The 19,989-nt window shown below is 42.8% G+C and overlaps 1 protein-coding gene across 1 annotated transcript in view; it reads left to right on the top strand.

Moving 5' to 3' along the window:
- The window catches only part of LOC125484076 (WD repeat-containing protein 64-like), a 143,223-nt gene that overhangs the window by 119,677 nt on the left and 3,557 nt on the right, over window positions 1-19,989 (top strand). The window contains exons 23-25 of the mRNA XM_048601346.1: window positions 9,574-9,682; window positions 11,234-11,314; window positions 12,818-12,943. Of these exons, the coding sequence (XP_048457303.1) occupies window positions 9,574-9,682; window positions 11,234-11,314; window positions 12,818-12,943 (316 nt within the window). The remainder of the gene's footprint in view (window positions 1-9,573; window positions 9,683-11,233; window positions 11,315-12,817; window positions 12,944-19,989) is intronic.

The raw sequence follows: 19,989 nt of genomic DNA, 5'->3' as shown, positions 1-19,989 counted from the left end.
GGGCAATTCCACTGTATCTGAAAGAGTCTATTAATGATGGAGAATTCAGAGGCTTCTATTTCAATCAAGCTAATGGTTAGAAGATTAGATACCAAGTCTACATCCTGGTCAACTACTAATATGACCACTCCCCCAACTCACCAATGACACTTCTCAACTACATTCCACTGGCCCATTATAACACCCCAAACCCTTGACAGGCAACCACCTATCAGCTACCCCTAACCCAACACTGTTCCACCCCACTCACCACCCATGAATTAACCATCTCCCCATCAGATCTGACACTCTTTCCTCCCTTCCCCAGACCTGACATCATACACCACACACCACACACCACACATGGCCTGACATTCCCCCTCCACCCCATCACTGAACCTGGAACTGCTACCCACCCTGCTCTAAGCATACCATCAATTACCTGGCACCCTGGCATTACACACAGCTGACACCTTACTTACCAGAAACCTTATTTACCAGGAACGCTAGTTACTGTGACCCTACTTACCTTGCACCCTATTTAGTAAGGACTTTCATCTTTAGCCAAAAATACCTTCATATTTGCTCTTTTGCAGGATCTGTCAAATTGTCTAGCTACATTTCCGGAAATTTAAATCACAGAAAATGGCATCTACTGCCATAAAATAGTGACCTAGTTTGACTTCCCCTGACTGTGCTACACTACAAAAGGGAAAAATTGCAATCTGAATGTGATTGCTATTACAAGGAATATGCAGGCCACTGTGTAGCTTATTGTATGAAAGCAATCAGGAGCAATTACATCAGTAAGATGTGTATTGTTGCCAAGACTCTGGGGAAACTTGTGGATAAAGATCTGCACTCTGTATGATCCAACACTGGTGTACCTAATTCTCACCCAAGCCAGTAAGGCATCATCCAATTGGGTGGACCTTAATACAGTCTCCAACATTAATCCTTCACGTTAAGTTTATAAACAGTTTTTTGTCCAACATGCCTTCACAAAGTTTGTCAGGAGGGCCTCTTGCATGATCATCTGTGGGTAGAGGACCTCTGTCCTCCCTTCCACCTCCCGCACAAAAGTGTAGTGTTGGCTGGCATCCTGGAACCTGCTCACTGCCACACTGTGCCACTTTTCCCAGAAACAAGATAAGTTGGCACCAGTTGCAGTGCACCTTGCATTTACAGGGTGCAGACGAGTTTTAAGCTATGCAGGGTAATTTCAACTTGTACTAGCCTCTCATGATTTCGTGTCTACCTAGATGTGCAGGCACTCAGCATGCTTTAAGCTGACTATACCTTAATATCATTAAATAAGCAGAGTTGGAGCTTGCCTAGGTCAGAAACAATAAGCACAATACAATGAACAAAAACAGAAATTGCTGGAAGCTCAGCAGGTCTGGCAGCATCTGTGAAGAAAGTCAGAGTTAATGTTTCGGGTCTGGTGACCCTTTCTCAGAACGGGCATGTCTGAATTTGATAACTGACCTTATAATTATGCATGTTGCCACTGCTCTTTTAGCATGTGAACTCCAGTTTCACTAATATGTTTGCTTGTTGTGTCTGCGCTTTATCAATGTCTGAGCTCATAAAGAATAATATAATGGCAATGTCACCAGCAAACTGAACGACCTTAGTCCTTTGCTCAGATATTAGAAATTCATTGATATGAACAGGCTGAGATCAGAAACCCAGAGAATCCCAAAACTTGGTTGAAATTTCTGTACCCCCTCTGACACTTCAGCTCAACAATGCAGCCTCATCGATGTCTTTTCCAAATGCTTATGCTGACTCCTTTGCTAGTCAACAAGGGCATTAGCCATTTACACAGTTTTGTGGAAATTAATTTATGCTGATGGAGTTGTTCTTGTGACAAGGCAAAGACTCTCTCTACACGTTATGGTGAATACACTCAATACTAAAAGCTCTTCCTTATTGCCTCCAAACCCTTGGTAACAGGTTTCAATGAAACAACAAAACCACCAAGGAGATAGTAGGAACTGCCGATGCTGGAGATTCTGAGATAACAAGGTGTTATTCTTCAGAAATGGGGGAGGGGAAGGGGATCTGAAATAAATAGAGAGTGGGGAGGCGATGATAGAAGGTGGATAGTGGAGCAGATAGGTGGAGAGAAGACGGACAGGTCAAGGAGGCGGGGATGAAGCCAGTAAAGGTGAGTGTGGGTAGGGAGTTGGGATGGGGGTTGGTCAGTCAGGATGGAGGGGCGGGTAGGTGGGAGGGAAGATGGACAGGTCAAGGGGGCGGGGATGAGGCTAATAGAGGTGAGACGAGTGTAGGTAGGAAATGGGGGTGGGGGTTAGTCAGTGAGGTGGGAGGAGCAGATAGGTGGGAGAAAAGACTGACAGGTCAGGGAGGTGGGGCTGGGGGTGCAGTGCTGGTCTTTGGATGAGGTCAGGGGTGGGGAGCTTGTAAAGTCCACACTGAGACCATTGGGTTGTAGGGTTCCCAGGCAGAATATGAGGTGCTGTTCCTCCAGTTTTCGGGTGGCATCGTTGTGGCACTGGAGGAGGCCCAGGATGGACATGTCGTCCAAGGAATGGGAGGGGGAGTTGAAGTGGTTCGCAACTGGGAGGTGCAGTCGTTTGTCACGAACCAAGTGTAGGTGCTTCACAAAGTGGTCTCCAAGCCTCCGCTTGGTTTCCCCGATATACAGGAGGGCACATCGGGAACAGCGGGTACAGTATACCACATTAGCGGATGTGCAGATGAACATCTGTTTCATGTGGAAGGTTTTCTTGGGGCCTGGGATGGGGGTGAGGGTGGAGGTGTAGGGGCAGGTGTAGCACTTCCTGCGGTTGCAGGGAAAGGTGGGCCTAGTGGGGAGTGTGGAGTGGACAAAGGAGTCGCAGAGAGAGCGGTCCCTCCGGAAGGCAGATAAGGGTGAAAACCACCAAGGAAGTACTTAATGGCATCTCTTGGACAGAAGTTTGAATTTATAGCCAATTTGGAAAAACATGCTAAAATTAAGAGCAAGGACTTGACTTGAATAAGGACTTGTGAGCATTACATTATGCACTCAGGTTTTGAACAGTGACTCTAGCACTGTTTTATATATCCATGAATATTGCACACTGGTTTGGGCATTCAGCTGACATACAAAATCTCTGCAAAGACGAGGATTAATACTCATTCAATGGTTTATTGCTGTGGTATTGATACCTCAACATCAAATCCGAGAGATACTTACTCTATAGCACAATTGAACCACAGCCAAACTGCACTTACCAGTTTGTGATGATCTCCAGAGCTTTACATAGTCACACCTGTAATCTCATACAAGTCTTCATTAGTTTGGACTAAAGCTTTTAAAGAGTTCTTGTAAAGAGTCCTAAGACTGTTAGTATACATACACATACTAAGAGCAGGGGTAGGCCATTCAAACCTTTGACATTATATGAGCCCAAAATGCACTAAAGTGGGGATGTAAGGGTATAAGGCTGAGTCCTTTGCCAAGGACTGTACTTTCAGCCTGAGAGAGGGAAGATCAGAAGTTATGGTGGAAACACGACAAGGGCTGGGGTTGGGGGAGTAGCAGACAACCATGCTCCTGTACATAAATCCTTTTGCTATGAAGGCCAGTGTACCATTTGCCCTGAAACAAATCAAATACAAAAATTGCTGGAGAAACTCAGCACATCTGGCAGCATCTGTGACAGGAGAGCAGAGTTCATGTTTTGAATGTTGTGACCCTTCTTCAAAATCATTTGGCCTCTTCACCACCTGCTTTCTTTGATATACATGGACACCCAAGTCTCATTGCACGTCCTCCTTTCCCAATCGACCACCATTCAGATCGTAATCTGCCTTCTTGATTTTGCTAGCAAAATGGACAAACTCATACTTATCTACATTGTACTTATCTGCCATACATTTGTTCAAACACTCAATTTGAATAAAACACACTGAGGTGTCTCAGCATCCTCCTCACAGTTGACCATCCTACCCAGCTTTGTGTTGTGTGCAGACTTGGAAATATTACATTTAGTTTCCTCATCTAAATCATTAATATACGTTGTGACCAGCTGAGATGCAAGCACCAATCCCTGCAGTATTGCACTAGTCACTGGTTGCCGCATGGAAACTGACCCATTTATTCCTACTCTTTGTTTCCTGTCTCCCAAACAGTTCTTTATCTAGATAAGTACCCCAGTCCCATGTACTTACATTTTATATGTTAATCTCTTATATGGGACTCTTTGAAAGCCTTCTGAAGGCCAAGTAAACCAAGTCCCCTCTCTTTACCTGTCAGCTCTAACCATTACATCCTTGAAAAATTTCAGTAGATTTGCCAAACATGATTTCCTTTTCATAAATCCATGCTGAATCTGCCCAATTGTGTCACTGTTTTCCAAATGCTCTGCTACTAAATCTTTTATATAAGCATTTTCTCTAATGATGTCAGGGTAATTGGTTTATAATCTCTGTTTTCTCTCTACCTCCTTTTATAATAGTGGGGTTACATTAGCTATCCAACAATTCATAGGAAATCTTCCAAATCTACGAAACTTTGAATGATGATCAACAACACATTCATTACAGCCACTTCCTTAAGTACTCTGTGATGTAATAATTGCATCTTGGGAATTTAATGGCCTTCAATTCCATCAATTCCTTTAACATGGTATCCCTTTTAATGCTGATTTCCTTCAGTTCCTCCCTCTCACTATAGTCTATGTTCCCCAAATTTTCAGGATCTTATTTTCAGCCTCCTTGTGTATGCATGGGTTTCCTCTGGGTGCTCTGGTTTCCTCTCACAATCCAAAGATGTGCAGGTTAGGTGGATTGGCCATGCTAAGTTGCCCCATAGTGTCTAGGGATCTGCAAGTCAGGTGGAGTGTCATGGTAAATGTGGGGTTACGGGGATTGGGTGGGGGTCTGGGTGGGATGCTCTTTGGAGGGTCGGTGCAAACTCGATGGCTTGAATGGCCTTTTCCCACTGTAGAGGGCGGCATCTGAAGGTAGTTAGACTGACTATAGTGACGCTTAACAGCAAATATGATCGGGTTAAAGTGATTGATTTAAGTGGTGTGTGACAGCAAATGCTGTCATTCCTGTGTGAGTTATGCTAACTGTGTCAGTAGGGACAGATAACTATAAGAATGCTGTATAAACAAGTATCACAAGTATCTGTTGTATCTGTTGTAATACTGTATAAAAAGCCACATCTACTCAACGTAAGCAGCTTAAGCTTAAAGATTTACTAAGAAGTGTTTTCAATAAAGACAACCTTTAAGATGTCTTTAAGACCCGGTCTCCATCTCACTCCTGTTCGCCAGTCTCAGAAAGAACCCAAAAACATGGCATAGGATCAGTACAAGATGCCCGACCACCAGCATCGCTCTTGTTTCACTCTACTGGTGCCTACGAGGTAAGGGATCGTCTACTTAAAAATCCTCAGGTGAAAGTGATGGTCTATATGGTGGAAAGTCCCGTCTGAAGTGATCCAAGGAAGGCAAACCTAGTTCGTCCAGAATCTCCTGTTGGATAGACACATCTCTTTCGGTAATCAATTAGGTTACCTACGACTCAAAAAGAGTCTAGTTTCGGTTCTGATCTAAGAGATGTGAGACCCGGTGTAAAAATGTCTAGTTCATTACCAACTACTGTCAAAGGCAGGCAGGCACTGCCTGACATTCCAGAAGAGGAAGTCTTACAAAAACTAAAAGAACATATTGAACAACAATTCAACCTCCCTTAATGAAAATTTGTAAAAAAAATACGGAACCTCCACGGCACAATGGTCCCTGGGCAACATCAAAAGAGCCTGGGGAAGAAATACCTGACTCAAAGATAAAGAACAAGCTCAATGGTCTTTTTGTGTTATGCAACAATTAAGAAAGAGACAAAGAGATCATTGACAAGCCCAATCATGACCGAGAAGTGAACAATTTGAAAGACCAGTTAAAAGCAGTATGTAATGAATTAAAACCAACTAAAGACGATTGGCTGTCACCAGATAGGAGACAGAACACATGAAGACTACTTTACCGACTCCACCACCATACCCTGCTACATCTTTATATCCCGTTCTTACTCCAAGTGTGCACCCTCTTAAAGGCAACTCAGAATCGTCCTTGGAAAGCGATGATGATTCCAAAACTAATAAGGGACCGCCCCTGTGGCCGTGCGCCCAGTCTGACTAAAACAACAAAAACGGAAAAAGGCTAATGTCAAAGAAAAGGACAATGAGCTGGGAGGGTCCAAACATCAATACACACCATGGGTTGTTCACAAGCTCCCCGATCTGAAATTGGTCAAAAGGTGGTCAAAAGAATTGCCGCATCCTAGAAAGGGTGGTCTAAAAACGTGGAGTGAATTGGAAAAATTGAAAAATATTTACTCTCTACATCCCATGGATGGAATTCAAATTTTATTTGCCATGGTGGAATCAAATACAGGAAATAAACTTCTCACTCGAGTAACAGCACAGTTGGGGAGAATGGACAGAAGTTAGAGAATGGGCAGTGTTCTATCAGCAACTGGATCCACAATTATGGCCCTCCGAAGACAGATTGGAGCAAAATAATGGCCTGTCAACAAAAAGAGGTAGGGACCTTGTGGAGTGCTTTATAGATACTTACATAGAAAACTCAGAGCTTGCTTGTGATAGTGGGGCAGACAATATAGAAAAGCAGACACTTGTTCCACTAATATCTTAAAAATCCTCAGGTGAAAGTGATAGTCTATATGGTGGAAAGTCCCGTCTGATGTGATCCAAGGAAGGCAAACCTAGTTCATCCAGAATCTCTTGTTGGATAGACACATCTCTTTCGGTAATCAATTAGGTTATCTACGACTCAAAAAGAGTCTAGTTTCGGTTCTGATCTAAGAGATGTGAGATCCGGTGTAAAAATGTCTAGTTCATTACCAACTACTGTCAAAGGCAGGCAGGCACTGCCTGACATTCCAGAAGAGGAAGTCTTACAAAAACTAAAAGAACATATTGAACAACAATTCAACCTCCCTTAATGAAAATTTGTAAAAAAAATACAGAACCTCCACGGCACAATGGTCCCTGGGCAACATCAAAAGAGCCTGGGGAAGAAATACCTGACTCAAAGATAAAGAACAAACTCAATGGTCTTTTTGTGTTATGCTGGCCTTAAACCTGAACTCGTGAAAATTTTGAAGTTACTTTGATGTGATTGGGAGCAGGACCACATCTCCTTCAGAGACCTGATTGGAGAAGGAAGTAAGCTGGAACGGGACATGGAATCAAAATTCAGAGTCATGCAGACTGTAGTCCCTACTAACACTGATAAACATCCTGGAAAACACCACAATTGTGGAAAGGAAGGATATTGAAGCAAAAATTGCAGGCAAAAGAAAAATAATCCAGGCAGGAAACAGAATCCCAAACCACCTACAGAGGCTTCTGGATGGGATAAGTTTGGCCTAATGAAATGCCTGACTCTTGAACAGAGGCTCACAAAGTACCAGCAGGAAGGCCTACCTTGGCCATAAGCTTTACCCCTGGTCTTGTGCAGTATACAGGCAACTCCCAGTAGGATTATGGGCCTCAGTCCCTTTGAAGACATAACAGGACGGCCTAGGTCCTTACCTAGTACCATCGACCTACGTACAGCTGTCTACCAGCTGATAAGGGACTCTTTGCATCAGTATTGTCAAGATCTAACCACAGCTGTGAGCTCTGTTCCTCAAAAGGTGTCGGCAGCCTGGGGAAATCCCCCCCAGATGGAGGAAAAGACCTGGTTCCTTGTAACTGGGTCTATGTCAAAAATGTACACAAAGAATCTTTGGGTGACAAGTGGGAAGGTTCATACCAAGTTCTGCTAACAACACAATCCGTTGTTAAAGTCCACGGCAAGAAAGCTTGAATCCAAACATCCCACGTAAAAAGGATTAGGTTGGCCAAGGAATCCCGCAATATGGCTGCTGCCCTGGAGCAGATAGGCAATGACATGGCCCAGGCCTTAGATAAAATCACTGTCAAAATGGTAGCCATTCGCACAACTGCCTTGCAAAACCAAATTGCTCCAGTCTGGCTTCTCTCTGAAAAAGGAGGCACATGTACCCTCATTGGAAAAGAATGCTGCACTTTGCGGGTCACATCTGTAAAGAGGCTGACCAACTCAAACACCCCCCAGAAAACACCCTTTAGACTCTGGCTATGGGATGGTTAGGATCCTTGGACACTTCCATTGTCCAAAGCATAATAAACTTTCTCATTATTTTAATTGTCATTTGTACCCTTTTGCAATGATTTTCTGCTTGCATTAAGAGCTCAATGCCAACTAAAATTTGTTCTGTTCAGTCCGGTTCTCTGGTACAAAAGAAATCGTTTGGCTCGTATGTTTAGAGATTGTGATTCTGCAGGGTGCTTTGACAGGATCAAAGGGGGGAGTTGTGGAGGGCAGCATCTGAATGTTGTTAGGATGACTAAAGTGGCATGTGACAGCAAATATCATTGGGTTAAAGTGATCGACTAAAGTGGTGCATGACAGCAAAAGCTGTCATTCCTGTGTAAGTCATGCTAATTGCGTTAGAGAGATACAATAAATGAAACTCTGTAAAGAAAACATCCGTTTATAATAGTAAGGACAGATAACTGTGAGAATGCTGTATAAATAAGCTCTGCATACAAATACCTGTTGTATCTGTTGCAATACTATCTAAAAAGACAGGCCTACTCACTGTAAGCAGCTTAAGTTCAAAGATGTACTAAGAAGTGCTTTCAATAAAGACAACCTTTAAGACTTCTAAAGATATCACAGTGTAGAGCTGGAGGAACGCAGCAGGCCAGGCAGCATCAGAGGAGTAGGAAAGATGACGTTTTAGGTCGGGAAATGTCAACTTTCCTGTTCCTCTGATACTGCCTGGCCTACTATGTTCCTCCAGCTCCACACTGTGTTATCTCTGACTCCGGCATCTGCAGTTCTTACCATCTCTTTAAGACTCCTCCCCGGTCTCTGTCTCACTTCCGTTTGCCGGTCTCAGAAAGAACCCAACACCCATGCTGTAGGGTTTCAATGATTCTAATTGGCCTCAGAACTTTATGATGTACTTTGCAAATAGGTGCAGTAGAGTAGAGGAAGCAGCATGTCAGAAGAACCTGTAATTTGTATCTAATTTGCAGTTAGTGTACTGTCTGGCTCGCAACTGTTATGGGATCTTTACCTTTACTGTAACAACATTTGTGTGCACTTGGTGGCAGCCATTAAATGCAATATTTGCAACATATTCCTCATCTCTGAAACTGTCTACAATGTACCTCCTCAAAGTTGCAAGGACTCATTAGAATTACTAAAATCTAGGCTCATCCTGCAAATGATGGCAGGCTCATCTGCTTCACTTCCAGTGGGTGCAAATGGTAACCCATTAATCATTATTCCATTTGGGTGTTACGTGACAGGAAAATATATATTTGCTTTTGCTTTACTGCCAGACAGAAAACATTTTTAAAGCCCCAGGTCTTATTTTCTCTTTATTTTGTTTAATATAATTGACTGCATTTAAAGTGCTCACTGAATATATGATGTACCTTATTTTTACTCTGTTTGGATGATAAATAAATATTATTCATCTCATTTATTTTAAACTATTTTTAATCAGATGGAAGCCATTTGATCGGGATGAATATAACTTAAAATTGACGCAAGAGCGGAAAGTTCTTGACATGGATCATGACAAGAAGCTTTTTAAATCAGTAACTATACCGAGGGTAGGTATTAATACATTTCAGACAATACAATGTAAGTTCCCTGCATCCTATGCGAAAGCCTCTGAACCTCAGATCTCAGCAAGCTGAAACTTTCCTATACACTGGTGGTCCTTGTAAGTAGTATGTTGTCTTGGGTGGTGGTGGATGTTAACCTGCCACTTCCATTGGAGTTCCCATTCCTTAAAGCTTATCTTAGTTCCAAGTGCACTTCCCTCTATTATGGAGCTCATTTTAACAGTTGGGCACCCACTTCCGGCCAACTTTGTGTCCTGACTGCTTTGTCAGATGTCTACATATTTTCGAATCAACTTGCTCAAATATTATGACACATCTTTGGAGCAGGTGGGAATTGAACATGGGCCTCCTGGCTGAGAAGTATGGACACCGCCTTGGTGCCATGATAGTCCTACAAGTTAGGAATGATAGGTATTTTTAGTCAACCTGTTCAGAGATGTTATGACACATCTTTGAAGCAGGTTGGATTTGAACGTTCGCCTTACATTGTGGATTATAAATATTTTTGAATCAACCTGCTCAGAGGTGTCATTACACACCTATAGAACAGGTGGGACTTAAACGCAGGTCTCCTGGCTCAGAAGAAGGGACAGTACCACTGCACCACAAGAGTCCAATGATGGGAGTTATCTATATTTTTTAATCAATCTGTTTGGAGGTGTTGCTGCATACCACTGGAGCAGGTGGGACTTGAATACAGGACATGTGGTCTAGAGTTAGGGAAACTACCATTGCTGCACAAGAACCCTCCTGATAGGAGTTATTAGTTGTTTTTCTTGCAGGTGACTCAGATAATGATGTAAATTATAATTACTTACCTTAGGTCCAGAAGTAATTAATAAAACAGGACCAAGACAAGCAAATTTAAATAGCTATCTGCTACTAAGCTTAAGGTTTTTATTTCATTACTCCAAGTGGAGCTGCTCTGAAATTGATACCTTGGTTCGACAAATTTATATATATTGTATCAGAAAAAAAAAGCTTCTCTTTCCTTCTTTTAACTCATGATGGTAACCACCAGTTGATAGAAAGCTATACCATGTAGCTGCTGTTTTGATCTGTCAGTTGTTTGTGACCTCAACCAATTTGTTGGTAAAACCTAAAAATTAACTTATCTTTGTGAAATGATATCTTCCCCAATAAGTAATTGGAAGAAAGGTTTATTGCAAGTTTTTTAAAGAAATATTTTAAATCCCAATGATGTTAATTAGCCCATTAATTGAATTTGTTACCCCAATAATATTACCGCTGCTGTAAACTCAAGAAGCAGTGAGGAAACTCCTGGGGCCAATGGCATATTTCATTGTCAACCTTGGACACTGCAAAAGATTGTGGCTGAATCAGGAGCTTATTCTCTGAAGCTGTGTTGAGCATCCAGTCAAAGTTTCAATAGTTCTATTCATATGTTCTTTTGTAAAATTATTTAATTGCTTTCACTCATCATTCAATGTCCAATCATTTGGACATATTGTTAGCTTAATAAACAACAATGATTAAAGGCCATTGAGTGATTCAGCTTTGTTTGATTCCTAACAGCTGAAATCAAAACCAATAGAAAATTCCATATCGGGCACTAGAGCAATGGGTGCTGTATTTCGAGCTCTTCCTGTGTATACTGTAAGTTGATATCTTTTATTTCTCTGTGTAAAAATAATGATGTACTTGATAAGCTGATGAATGTATTGTCATAAATTCTACTATTTAGGACTTTAGCTGCAAATATAAAATTAATGTAAAGCAACTGAGGTACCAATATGAGTACTGTACTGTAGTACTTTTAAAAAAAAAGTCTTTTTGTATATCTAATAATTATTGGAAATATCAAAACATTGATTTTTCATAGACCCCTTAAGCATTTCAAGCCTTATGTGCCAATGTGACCTCTCAGAAGGTTCTGACTTGTGTGGACTGGGGGAGAGATGGGGACATAGGAGGACTCATTTATAGCTGCTCCATGCCCCGAGGGGTCCCATCAAATGGGATTGTCTGCCCCTTCTGTTATGCCACCACCACTTGAAGGTATACCCCTGCTGTGGCTTGCTGGAAATAATTAACTTATCTTTGGGGTTTGTAATTGAATAAAATGAAGCCAAAGACGATTCAGCATTGAGTTAATTTGGGCTTAGTGCTCATGGATTGCAATACCCACGCACGAGGGAGACCAAATTTCATAATAATGATCTTAGACTTATTGTATAATTTACTTCATATTAGTCCCTTCAAGAACAAACAAGGTAGACATAAATATTGAAATAAACAACTGGGTTTTGCCAGCTCCATGGTGACAGGCTAGGAGGTGGGAGGACTGGTAAAATGGAGATGGAGAGGAGTCCAATGTCTTCCTGCATATAACCGACAGCAGAACCTCTGTGTCACTGGGAAGCCAAATGAGAAAAGAAAGGGCCACTTCTCTTCGCCCACCTGCAATTTACTGGTGTAAGGAGGGACCATCTCTGTCTGGGCAGACAGCCAAGTAAACCTGGGTGGTTTCCTAACAGGTTCCCAGGAAAGGTCATCATTATGGTTGCTCCATGGCCAATGGAGAGGTGGTCCATTTGCAGTGTCCACCCCCTACAGCTAAGGTGCCATTGGTCTCTTGAAAATGTCTCCTGTACTTACCAGAGCCCACCTGCCTGGCCCTGACTGGCTGACAAAAAAAAACCTTATCTTTGAGGGCCCTCTCCTTCATCTTGCAGCATCAGCAATGTCCACCTCAAATGCTGGTGGAGGGCCACTGTCCCCAACTGGATGGCAAGTCCTGAAGAGTACCTCCTAATTGGCCACCTTTGGTGAAATGCTACCTCAATGGCCCATGATCACCAGCATTAGGTCGGCTCACAGTTCCAGTCCATGCAATGGACCTTTTCCATGCCTGAAAAGATCAGCTTGAAGAGTCCTTTAAGAATACAATTAAATCAATCAATGTTGAAAAGTTGCAACATTTTCACAAGCAACTTACTGTTCTTGGATATTTTGTTTCCTGCAATCATGAAAAAATGAAGTATGAACACAGTAAGAGCTGAGATACAAAGCTTGAAGGCTACAATTCAGTCTCTAGGAAAGGGTATCTATTAAGGCTAAGGTAGTTGTCCTTTTGTTAATGCATTATCTCCTCCACAGATTAATCCTTTATTCCGGATGAATCCATTTGAAGGCATTTCGATCAGTTCAGAAGAAGGTGGTGGTCATGACTCACTCTATAACTTCTTTGCAGGAGAAAGGAAAGTATTTGCAAATGTTAAGAAGGTCAGTAATTCTGAGTAATCAGCAGGAGTGAAATAGTTAAAAAAAGATACGTTTATTCCTCAGGGTCTGTGTTTGCAGGCAGTTCATGTTATTAACATACCAAAGCTACTTGCAGACTTTAAACCAAACATTCCAGACTCCAAACCAGTTGACATCTCTTGTTATTTTTTTAAAGGATTTGGATAGTCTCTGCTTTAAGATGAGAGAGTGTGCACCTTCACAGCCAGTTTTAGAGTGATACTGAACATTCTTTTGCCTGCAAGTTACGATGCTCAAGCTATGTTCGTGAAAGGAGATTCAGAGAAAACAAAACATTAAGTACAATTAATGTTGGTATAGTGGTTTAGATTTCACCCCAATTCACAATTTGTAGCATAATTGGTGTGCAAAGTTGCCCAAATTGAACTTACCAAAGCGATTTTAAACTGCCTGCAGAAAAAAAAACTCTTTGCACCTAAAAAGCACTTTTCATGACCCCTGGTCATCTTGAAATACATTACAGTTAATTGAAGTAGTTTTAAGCGTAGCCACAGTTGTAATATCAGAAAATTGACAGCTAGTTAACACACACTAAGGTATGAAATTAGTTGGGGTGATAATATTGACTCAGACACACACGATCATTAAAAAATGTTACAGCACAGAAGATGGTAGATGGAGGAAGAGTGAGCCTAAGGTTTGGTAAGCGAGCCACTGAAAAAACCACACTGACATAGTTGTGGGAGGACCGCAACATGGAACAATCCTTGTAAATCTTTTCTCCATTTCTCTCAAGCTTTCACATCCTTCCAAAAGTGTGGTCTGCACAACTGAGCACAATATTCCTATTGTGCCTGAACATCATGTCTCTATTTTAACTGCAAGCCTTTTTTGTTTGTCAAAGCAGTTCCAAATTACTTGGGTAAATTCAGTTTGGACACAGTAGCTCAGTGGTTAGCGCTGCTGCCTCACAGCGCCAGGGACTTGGGTTTGATTCCACCCTTGGGCGACTGTCAGTGTGGAGTTTGCACATTCTCCCCATGTCTGCATGGGTTTCCTCCGGGTGCTCCAGTTTCCTCCCACAGTCCAAAGATGTGCAGATTAAGTGGATTAGCCATGATAAATTGCCTGTAGTGTTCAGGGATGTATAGGTTAGGTGGGTTATATGGGAATGGGTCTGGGTGGGATGCTCTGAGGGTCAGTGTGGGCTTTTTGGGCCAAAGGGCCTGTTTCCACTCTGTAGGGATTCTATGATCTATGAATACTGCATACCAACTAAACTACTCATTTTGTATTGGGTTGAACTCTGAATCACTTTGCATCAGCATTAATAGTACTTATATTTTAAATGTTTTATTTTTGGTGAATCTTGTTTTGTTGGAATTTCTTACACATCACAGTCTGCAGGGCAGAGGAATGTTCAATATCACTCTAAAGCTGGCTATGATGGCATTTTCATTTTAAAGCATAGATTATCACAATGCAAAAAAGAAGTGATCCTGTTGGTCTTTTTAACCACTTTCTCAACTTGCATTGTCACCCTCAATGATTTGTGCACATACATCCCCAGGTTGTTCTGTTCCTGCATCTTCTATCTTGTTTTGTCTCATTCTTCCTTCCAAAATTCGTCACTTCACACTTCTTTGCATTAAATTTCATCTTCCACATGTCTGCCTATGCTATCAGCTTATCTATGTTTTCTTGGAGTCTATTACTATCTTCCTCAAAGTTCATCATACTTCCAAGTTTTGTGTCATCAGTATTTTTTTAAAATTATGCCTACATATTCAAGTCTAGATCATCAACTTATATCAAGAAGATCAATGATCCTAATACTGATGCTTGGAAACCCATTTTATACCCAATTCCAATCTGAGAATCAGCCATTCACCGCTGTGGTCAGTTTTTGTCCATGATACTCCCTTTATTCCACAGGCTTCAACTTTGCTGGCTAATCATCAGACACATTTTTGCAAAATAATCTATATCACATGAATTGTATTATCCACATCAATTTTCTTTTGTTATCTCAATTAAAAAGATACTCAATTGGTTAGTTAAACTCGATTTGAATTTAACACATAAATGCAGGCTTTTCTTAAGAACATAAGAACCAGAGTAGACCATCTGGCCCTTCGAGCCTGCTCTGCCATTCAATAAGATCATGGCTGAGCTTTTCATGGCCTCAGCTCCACTTACCCACCATAATTCATTTACTGTCATAAGAACATAAGAACCAGGAGCAGGACCATGTTGAAGTTCAGATGACTGTTAGTTTTGTCCTGGATACTTGTACCTAAAAGTCTTATCACTACTGAGATTAAGCTGACTGATGTGGAGTTTGGAGAATATCCTCACATTACTTTTTAAACAAGTGTGCCATTTACAAATGTCCAGACCTCTGGCATCACTGCCCATACCTAAAATGATTGGAAGATTACAGCTAGTAACTCTGCACTTTCTTCCCTCTGTATCCCCAAATGAATTGCATGCAATCCTAGCAACTTATCAACATTTCAAGTCTTCTCCTATTTATCAAATTTTAGCCCATCTGGTATTTTAACACCCTCCTTTTTCAGTAAGGCTTTGGCAATATCTTCTTTGGTAATACTTGAGTGATGTAGACAGACGTATCCTTGGTGAAGAGAAGGCTGAGGTGAGATTTGACAGAGGTGCTCAAAATCCCGAAGAGTCTGAATAGAGTCCACAGAGAGAAATAAAACTATTGATAAAAGGATCGAGAGCTTGAAGACACCAATTTAAGATGCTTAGCAAAAGAATCAGGGGGCAAAGCTTTCTTAGGCACTGAGTTGTTGAGATACGGAATATACTGCCTAAGTGTAAGGTGGAAGTAGATTCAATCATGGATTTCAAAAAAAAAATCGATCATTATCTTGCTTTAATCTCCATAGAGACCAACAACTTCTAAATAGAGATGAATTTCCTCATGTCAATAGAAATAAATGAATGACAAGCGTTTATATTTTAAGACTTTATTGTAACAAACAAATCATAATCAATGTAGGCTAAACATTGTTTAATAGGGAACCAAGTCGCCCAACTGAATTAAAGGTAGTTTTGTATTAACTAACACAATCAAGGCATATATTGCAACTCTTTTCACTATGCATTGCACTTCTTCCAAATACATGGTATCAGAAGAATAAAGTTCAAAGACACTCCAGGATCTCCAGCAGATACAGTACTTTCTACCGTGCTAAGCTCCAGTGCTTTTCAGCTTGAGTTCTGCATAGATTGAGTCTTCCAGATCCAATTTCAACCAGCAAGACCCTTCTTAGGGACTTCTTTCTTAAATCTCCAAATGTTTTATTGGTTGTTTCCCCATCCTTTTGAACAGAAAACCAACTCATATAGGACAGCTGACTTAAATATGACAGGCTGAATGACCTGCTGTGCTTTAGCATTCTGTACTCTCGTTATCCCTCTCATTTCCTTTCTCAGTTTCCCTCTTAACTTTCAAAATTTGCCAGATTCTCACATGTCTTTTCAAGCAGATTTTTTTAATCACATTGTGTGTAAGCTGCTCATTTCATGCCTTGAACAAGAGGGCATCATGTTGCGTAAAGGCTGGCTAGGCTCTGTACCTTTACTGTTGTAGCTGTGGCTAGACAGACAAGCACTCACACAGCTGATGAAAGAAAATGAACGTACGTTTACAAATATGAGAATGTATTTCCAATATTAGAGACTACTGGACTTGGCTGTCTGTTGCAGCTGCCAGTATCTCCATGGAGGCCGACAAATGATCACATGTCTGAGGCAACTAGGTCCCAATTCAAGACAACAAGGTGCAGGGCTGGATGAACACAGCAGGCCAAGCAGCATCATAGGAGCAGAGAGGCTGACGTTTCGGGCCTAGAAAGGTCCCAATTCAATTGCTGCAGTCCTGTCAGGTTACCCAGTGAACCTGCCTGTTGCTCCTGTGTCTGCTTGAGCAAGTCAATGAAGTCATGAATTACTGACACCATGGGCTCCTCTCCTGCCTGAGACTGAGCAGGTACCTGGTCCTCCGAACGCCACTGTGCTTATCCCTCAACCTGCTGAGGAGACATGGCGATGATGTTCCCACCGGAGGATGTTCCTGACTCTAATCGAGCTTAAATACACACCGAGATGTCCGTTTCTGAGCTGTTGGAGAGTGCCTTTGCATCCTTTAAGGTGCTGTCTTCTTCAGAGATGGAGAAGTAATGTCTGGTGGTGCTGCCCTCTTGAATGTGGGAATGCTATTAATGCCTGCAGGAAACAAAAGAATAAATGTGTCACAAACAGGGGGTAGAATATGTAACATGTTTAGAATACAATCAGAATGGGGGTAATGAGAAAGGAGCACAGCAATGGACAATGCCTGTTACTTGGTTGCCAAGTTATGGATATCGCCACCTAGGGCCAAGGACCTCTCCTCATGGAAGTTGAGGATCTGAATATGGAGCACACCACTACCTGTACTGGCTCTTTAAGCCCTATTGAGGGCAAGTTTTGTCCTGGAATGAGAGAAAGGGAGGGATTGAGTGAGACGAGAATGTGCATCAGAGCTGTTAGTGCTGGTGCAGGTAGGGGTAAGTGACAAATGTCCCGGTGAGTGGGCAGTCCAAAGGGAACGGGTTAGTAGCGTGTGCCGTTAGGGTGTTAGTGAGTGAATGAGGGAAGATGTTGAGTGCAACAGTGAAAGTGGCAGAGTATGAGCCTTGGTGGGTGCAGTAGCAAAAATTGACTTAATGTGAGGTAGCAGAGAGAAACTTTGCAGCTTTGCTGAGTTTCCCCATGCTTCGAAGACTGCACTGACCCAGGTGGCATTTGTGGGCCAGGTTGGCAGGGTCTGGTGTCCTGACCTCCTCTGCCGCTACAGGGGCAAGAGGACAGCCCTTTTCTTCTCTACCCCATCAACTAGGACATCCTAATCCCTATCTGCAAAACTTTGCACCAATTTCCCCTTCTCTACCATGATTGGAGCAAATGTTACGAACATGCAGGGTAGCTGTGGACAATGGCCTTTTAAATATGGCACCAATGCTAAGGACCTCAGGAAATTCCGACAGTGGGTGAGTAGTCCATCAATGGCCAGTGGGAAAATCAGGCTAGTAATGCATTGGGCAAACAGAGTGCAATTTGTGCATCGTATATAGATAAGGAAGCTAATTTGGGATAAAAGTGCTACTTCATTTCAGGTCCACTCTTACTGCTTTATCCCAGGTCTGGTATCACACAAGCTGGGAAGAACTCTGCTGTTCTTTTGAATGATAACAAAGGACCTTTTGCATCTTTCTGAGAGATCAAATGGGCCTCAGTTCTGCAGTCAAGAACCAGATAAGATTTTGTGTCAATTGTCTGGAGTTTAACACGTATCCAAAATGTTCTAATTTAAACGCAACACTGCTGCCACAGAACTAATACTGACACTTGAGGAAGTTGTCTCACATTAAGAGCATAATCTAACCAGTGCAAAATACCTTTAAAGTTTAAATTTCTTAAGTGTTAGCTGAGAATTGATAGTGCCACCATCTTTTTCCTAACATTAAACCTTAACTAACATTCAGATGCTCATGAAAACATAAAATACTGAAAATATATCACAACTCCACTGCAGTTGTAAAAAAGCCAGGTTAATATTTTGAGTGTGAACTTTCCTTAGAATTAAAACAAAGACAAACTAGCCTTTCAGTAACCATTGCAAAATGTTTGTCTTCCCTCTTCCGTACCGACACCGGCCCTAAACCCCACCTCTTCCTCCGTTACATTGATGACTGTATCGGCGCCGCCTCGTGCTCCCACGAGGAACTCGAACAGTTCATACACTTCACTAACACCTTCCACCCCAACCTTAAGTTTACCTGGACCATCTCTAACACCTCTCTCCCCTTCCTGGACCTCTCTGTCTCCATATCGGGCAACCACCTAGAAACCGATATTCATTTCAAGCCCACCGACTCCCACAGCTACCTAGAATACTCCTCCTCCCACCCACCTTCCTGCAAAAATGCTATCCCCTATTCCCAATTCCTTCGCCTCCGCCGCATCTGCTCCCAGGATGAGGCATTCCACTCCCGTACATCTCAGTTGTCCTCGTTTTTCAAGGACCGTAACTTCCCCTCCTCGGTGGTCGAGAACGCCCTCAACCGTGTCTCCCACATCTCCCGCACCTCATCCCTCACACCCCGTCCACGCAATAAAAACCAAAAAAGAATCCCCCTCGTCCTCACGTACCACCCCACCAACCTCCGGATCCAACGCATCATCCTCCGACACTTCCGCCATCTGCAATCCGACCCCACCACCAAAGACATCTTTCCCTCCCCACCCTTATCTGCTTTCCGGAGGGACAACTCTCTCCGTGACTCCCTTGTCCGCTCCACACTCCCCTCCAGCTCCACCACACCCGGCACTTTTCCCTGCAACCGCAGGAAGTGCTACACCTGCCCCCATACCTCCTCCCTCACCCCCATCCCAGGCCCCAAGAAGACTTTCCACATCAAGCAGATGTTCACCTGCACATCTGCCAATGTGGTATACTGCATCCGCTGTACCCGGTGTGGCTTCCTCTACATCGGGGAAACCAAGCGGAGACTCGGGGACCGCTTTGCAGAACACCTACGCTCGGTTCGCAACAAACAACTGCACCTCCCAGTCGCGAACCATTTCAACTCCCCCTCCCATTCCTCAGACGACATGTCCATCCTGGGCCTCCTGCAGTGCCACAACGATGCCACCCGAAGGTTGCAGGAACAGCAACTCATATTCCGCTTGGGAACCCTGCAGCCCAATGGTATCAATGTGGATTTCACAAGTTTCAAAATCTCCCCTCCCCCTACCGCATCCCAAAACCAGTCCAGCTCGTCCCTGCCTCCCTAACCTGTTCTTCCTCCCACCTATCCCCTCCTCCCACCTCAAGCCGCACCTCCATCTCCTACCGACCAACCTCATCCCGCCCCCTTGACCTGTCCGTCCTCCCTGGACTGACCTATCCCCTTCCTAACTCCCTACCTACACTCACCTTTCCTGGCTCCATCCCCGCCTCTTCGACCTGTTTGTTTCCTCTCCACCTATCCTCT

This window comes from Rhincodon typus, chromosome 9, assembly GCF_021869965.1.
Source record: "Rhincodon typus isolate 14 chromosome 9, sRhiTyp1.1, whole genome shotgun sequence".
NCBI classification, from domain to species: Eukaryota; Metazoa; Chordata; class Chondrichthyes; order Orectolobiformes; family Rhincodontidae; genus Rhincodon; species Rhincodon typus.
Note: the sequence above shows the minus strand (reverse complement) of the source record. Positions and strands in the feature narration are given on the sequence as shown.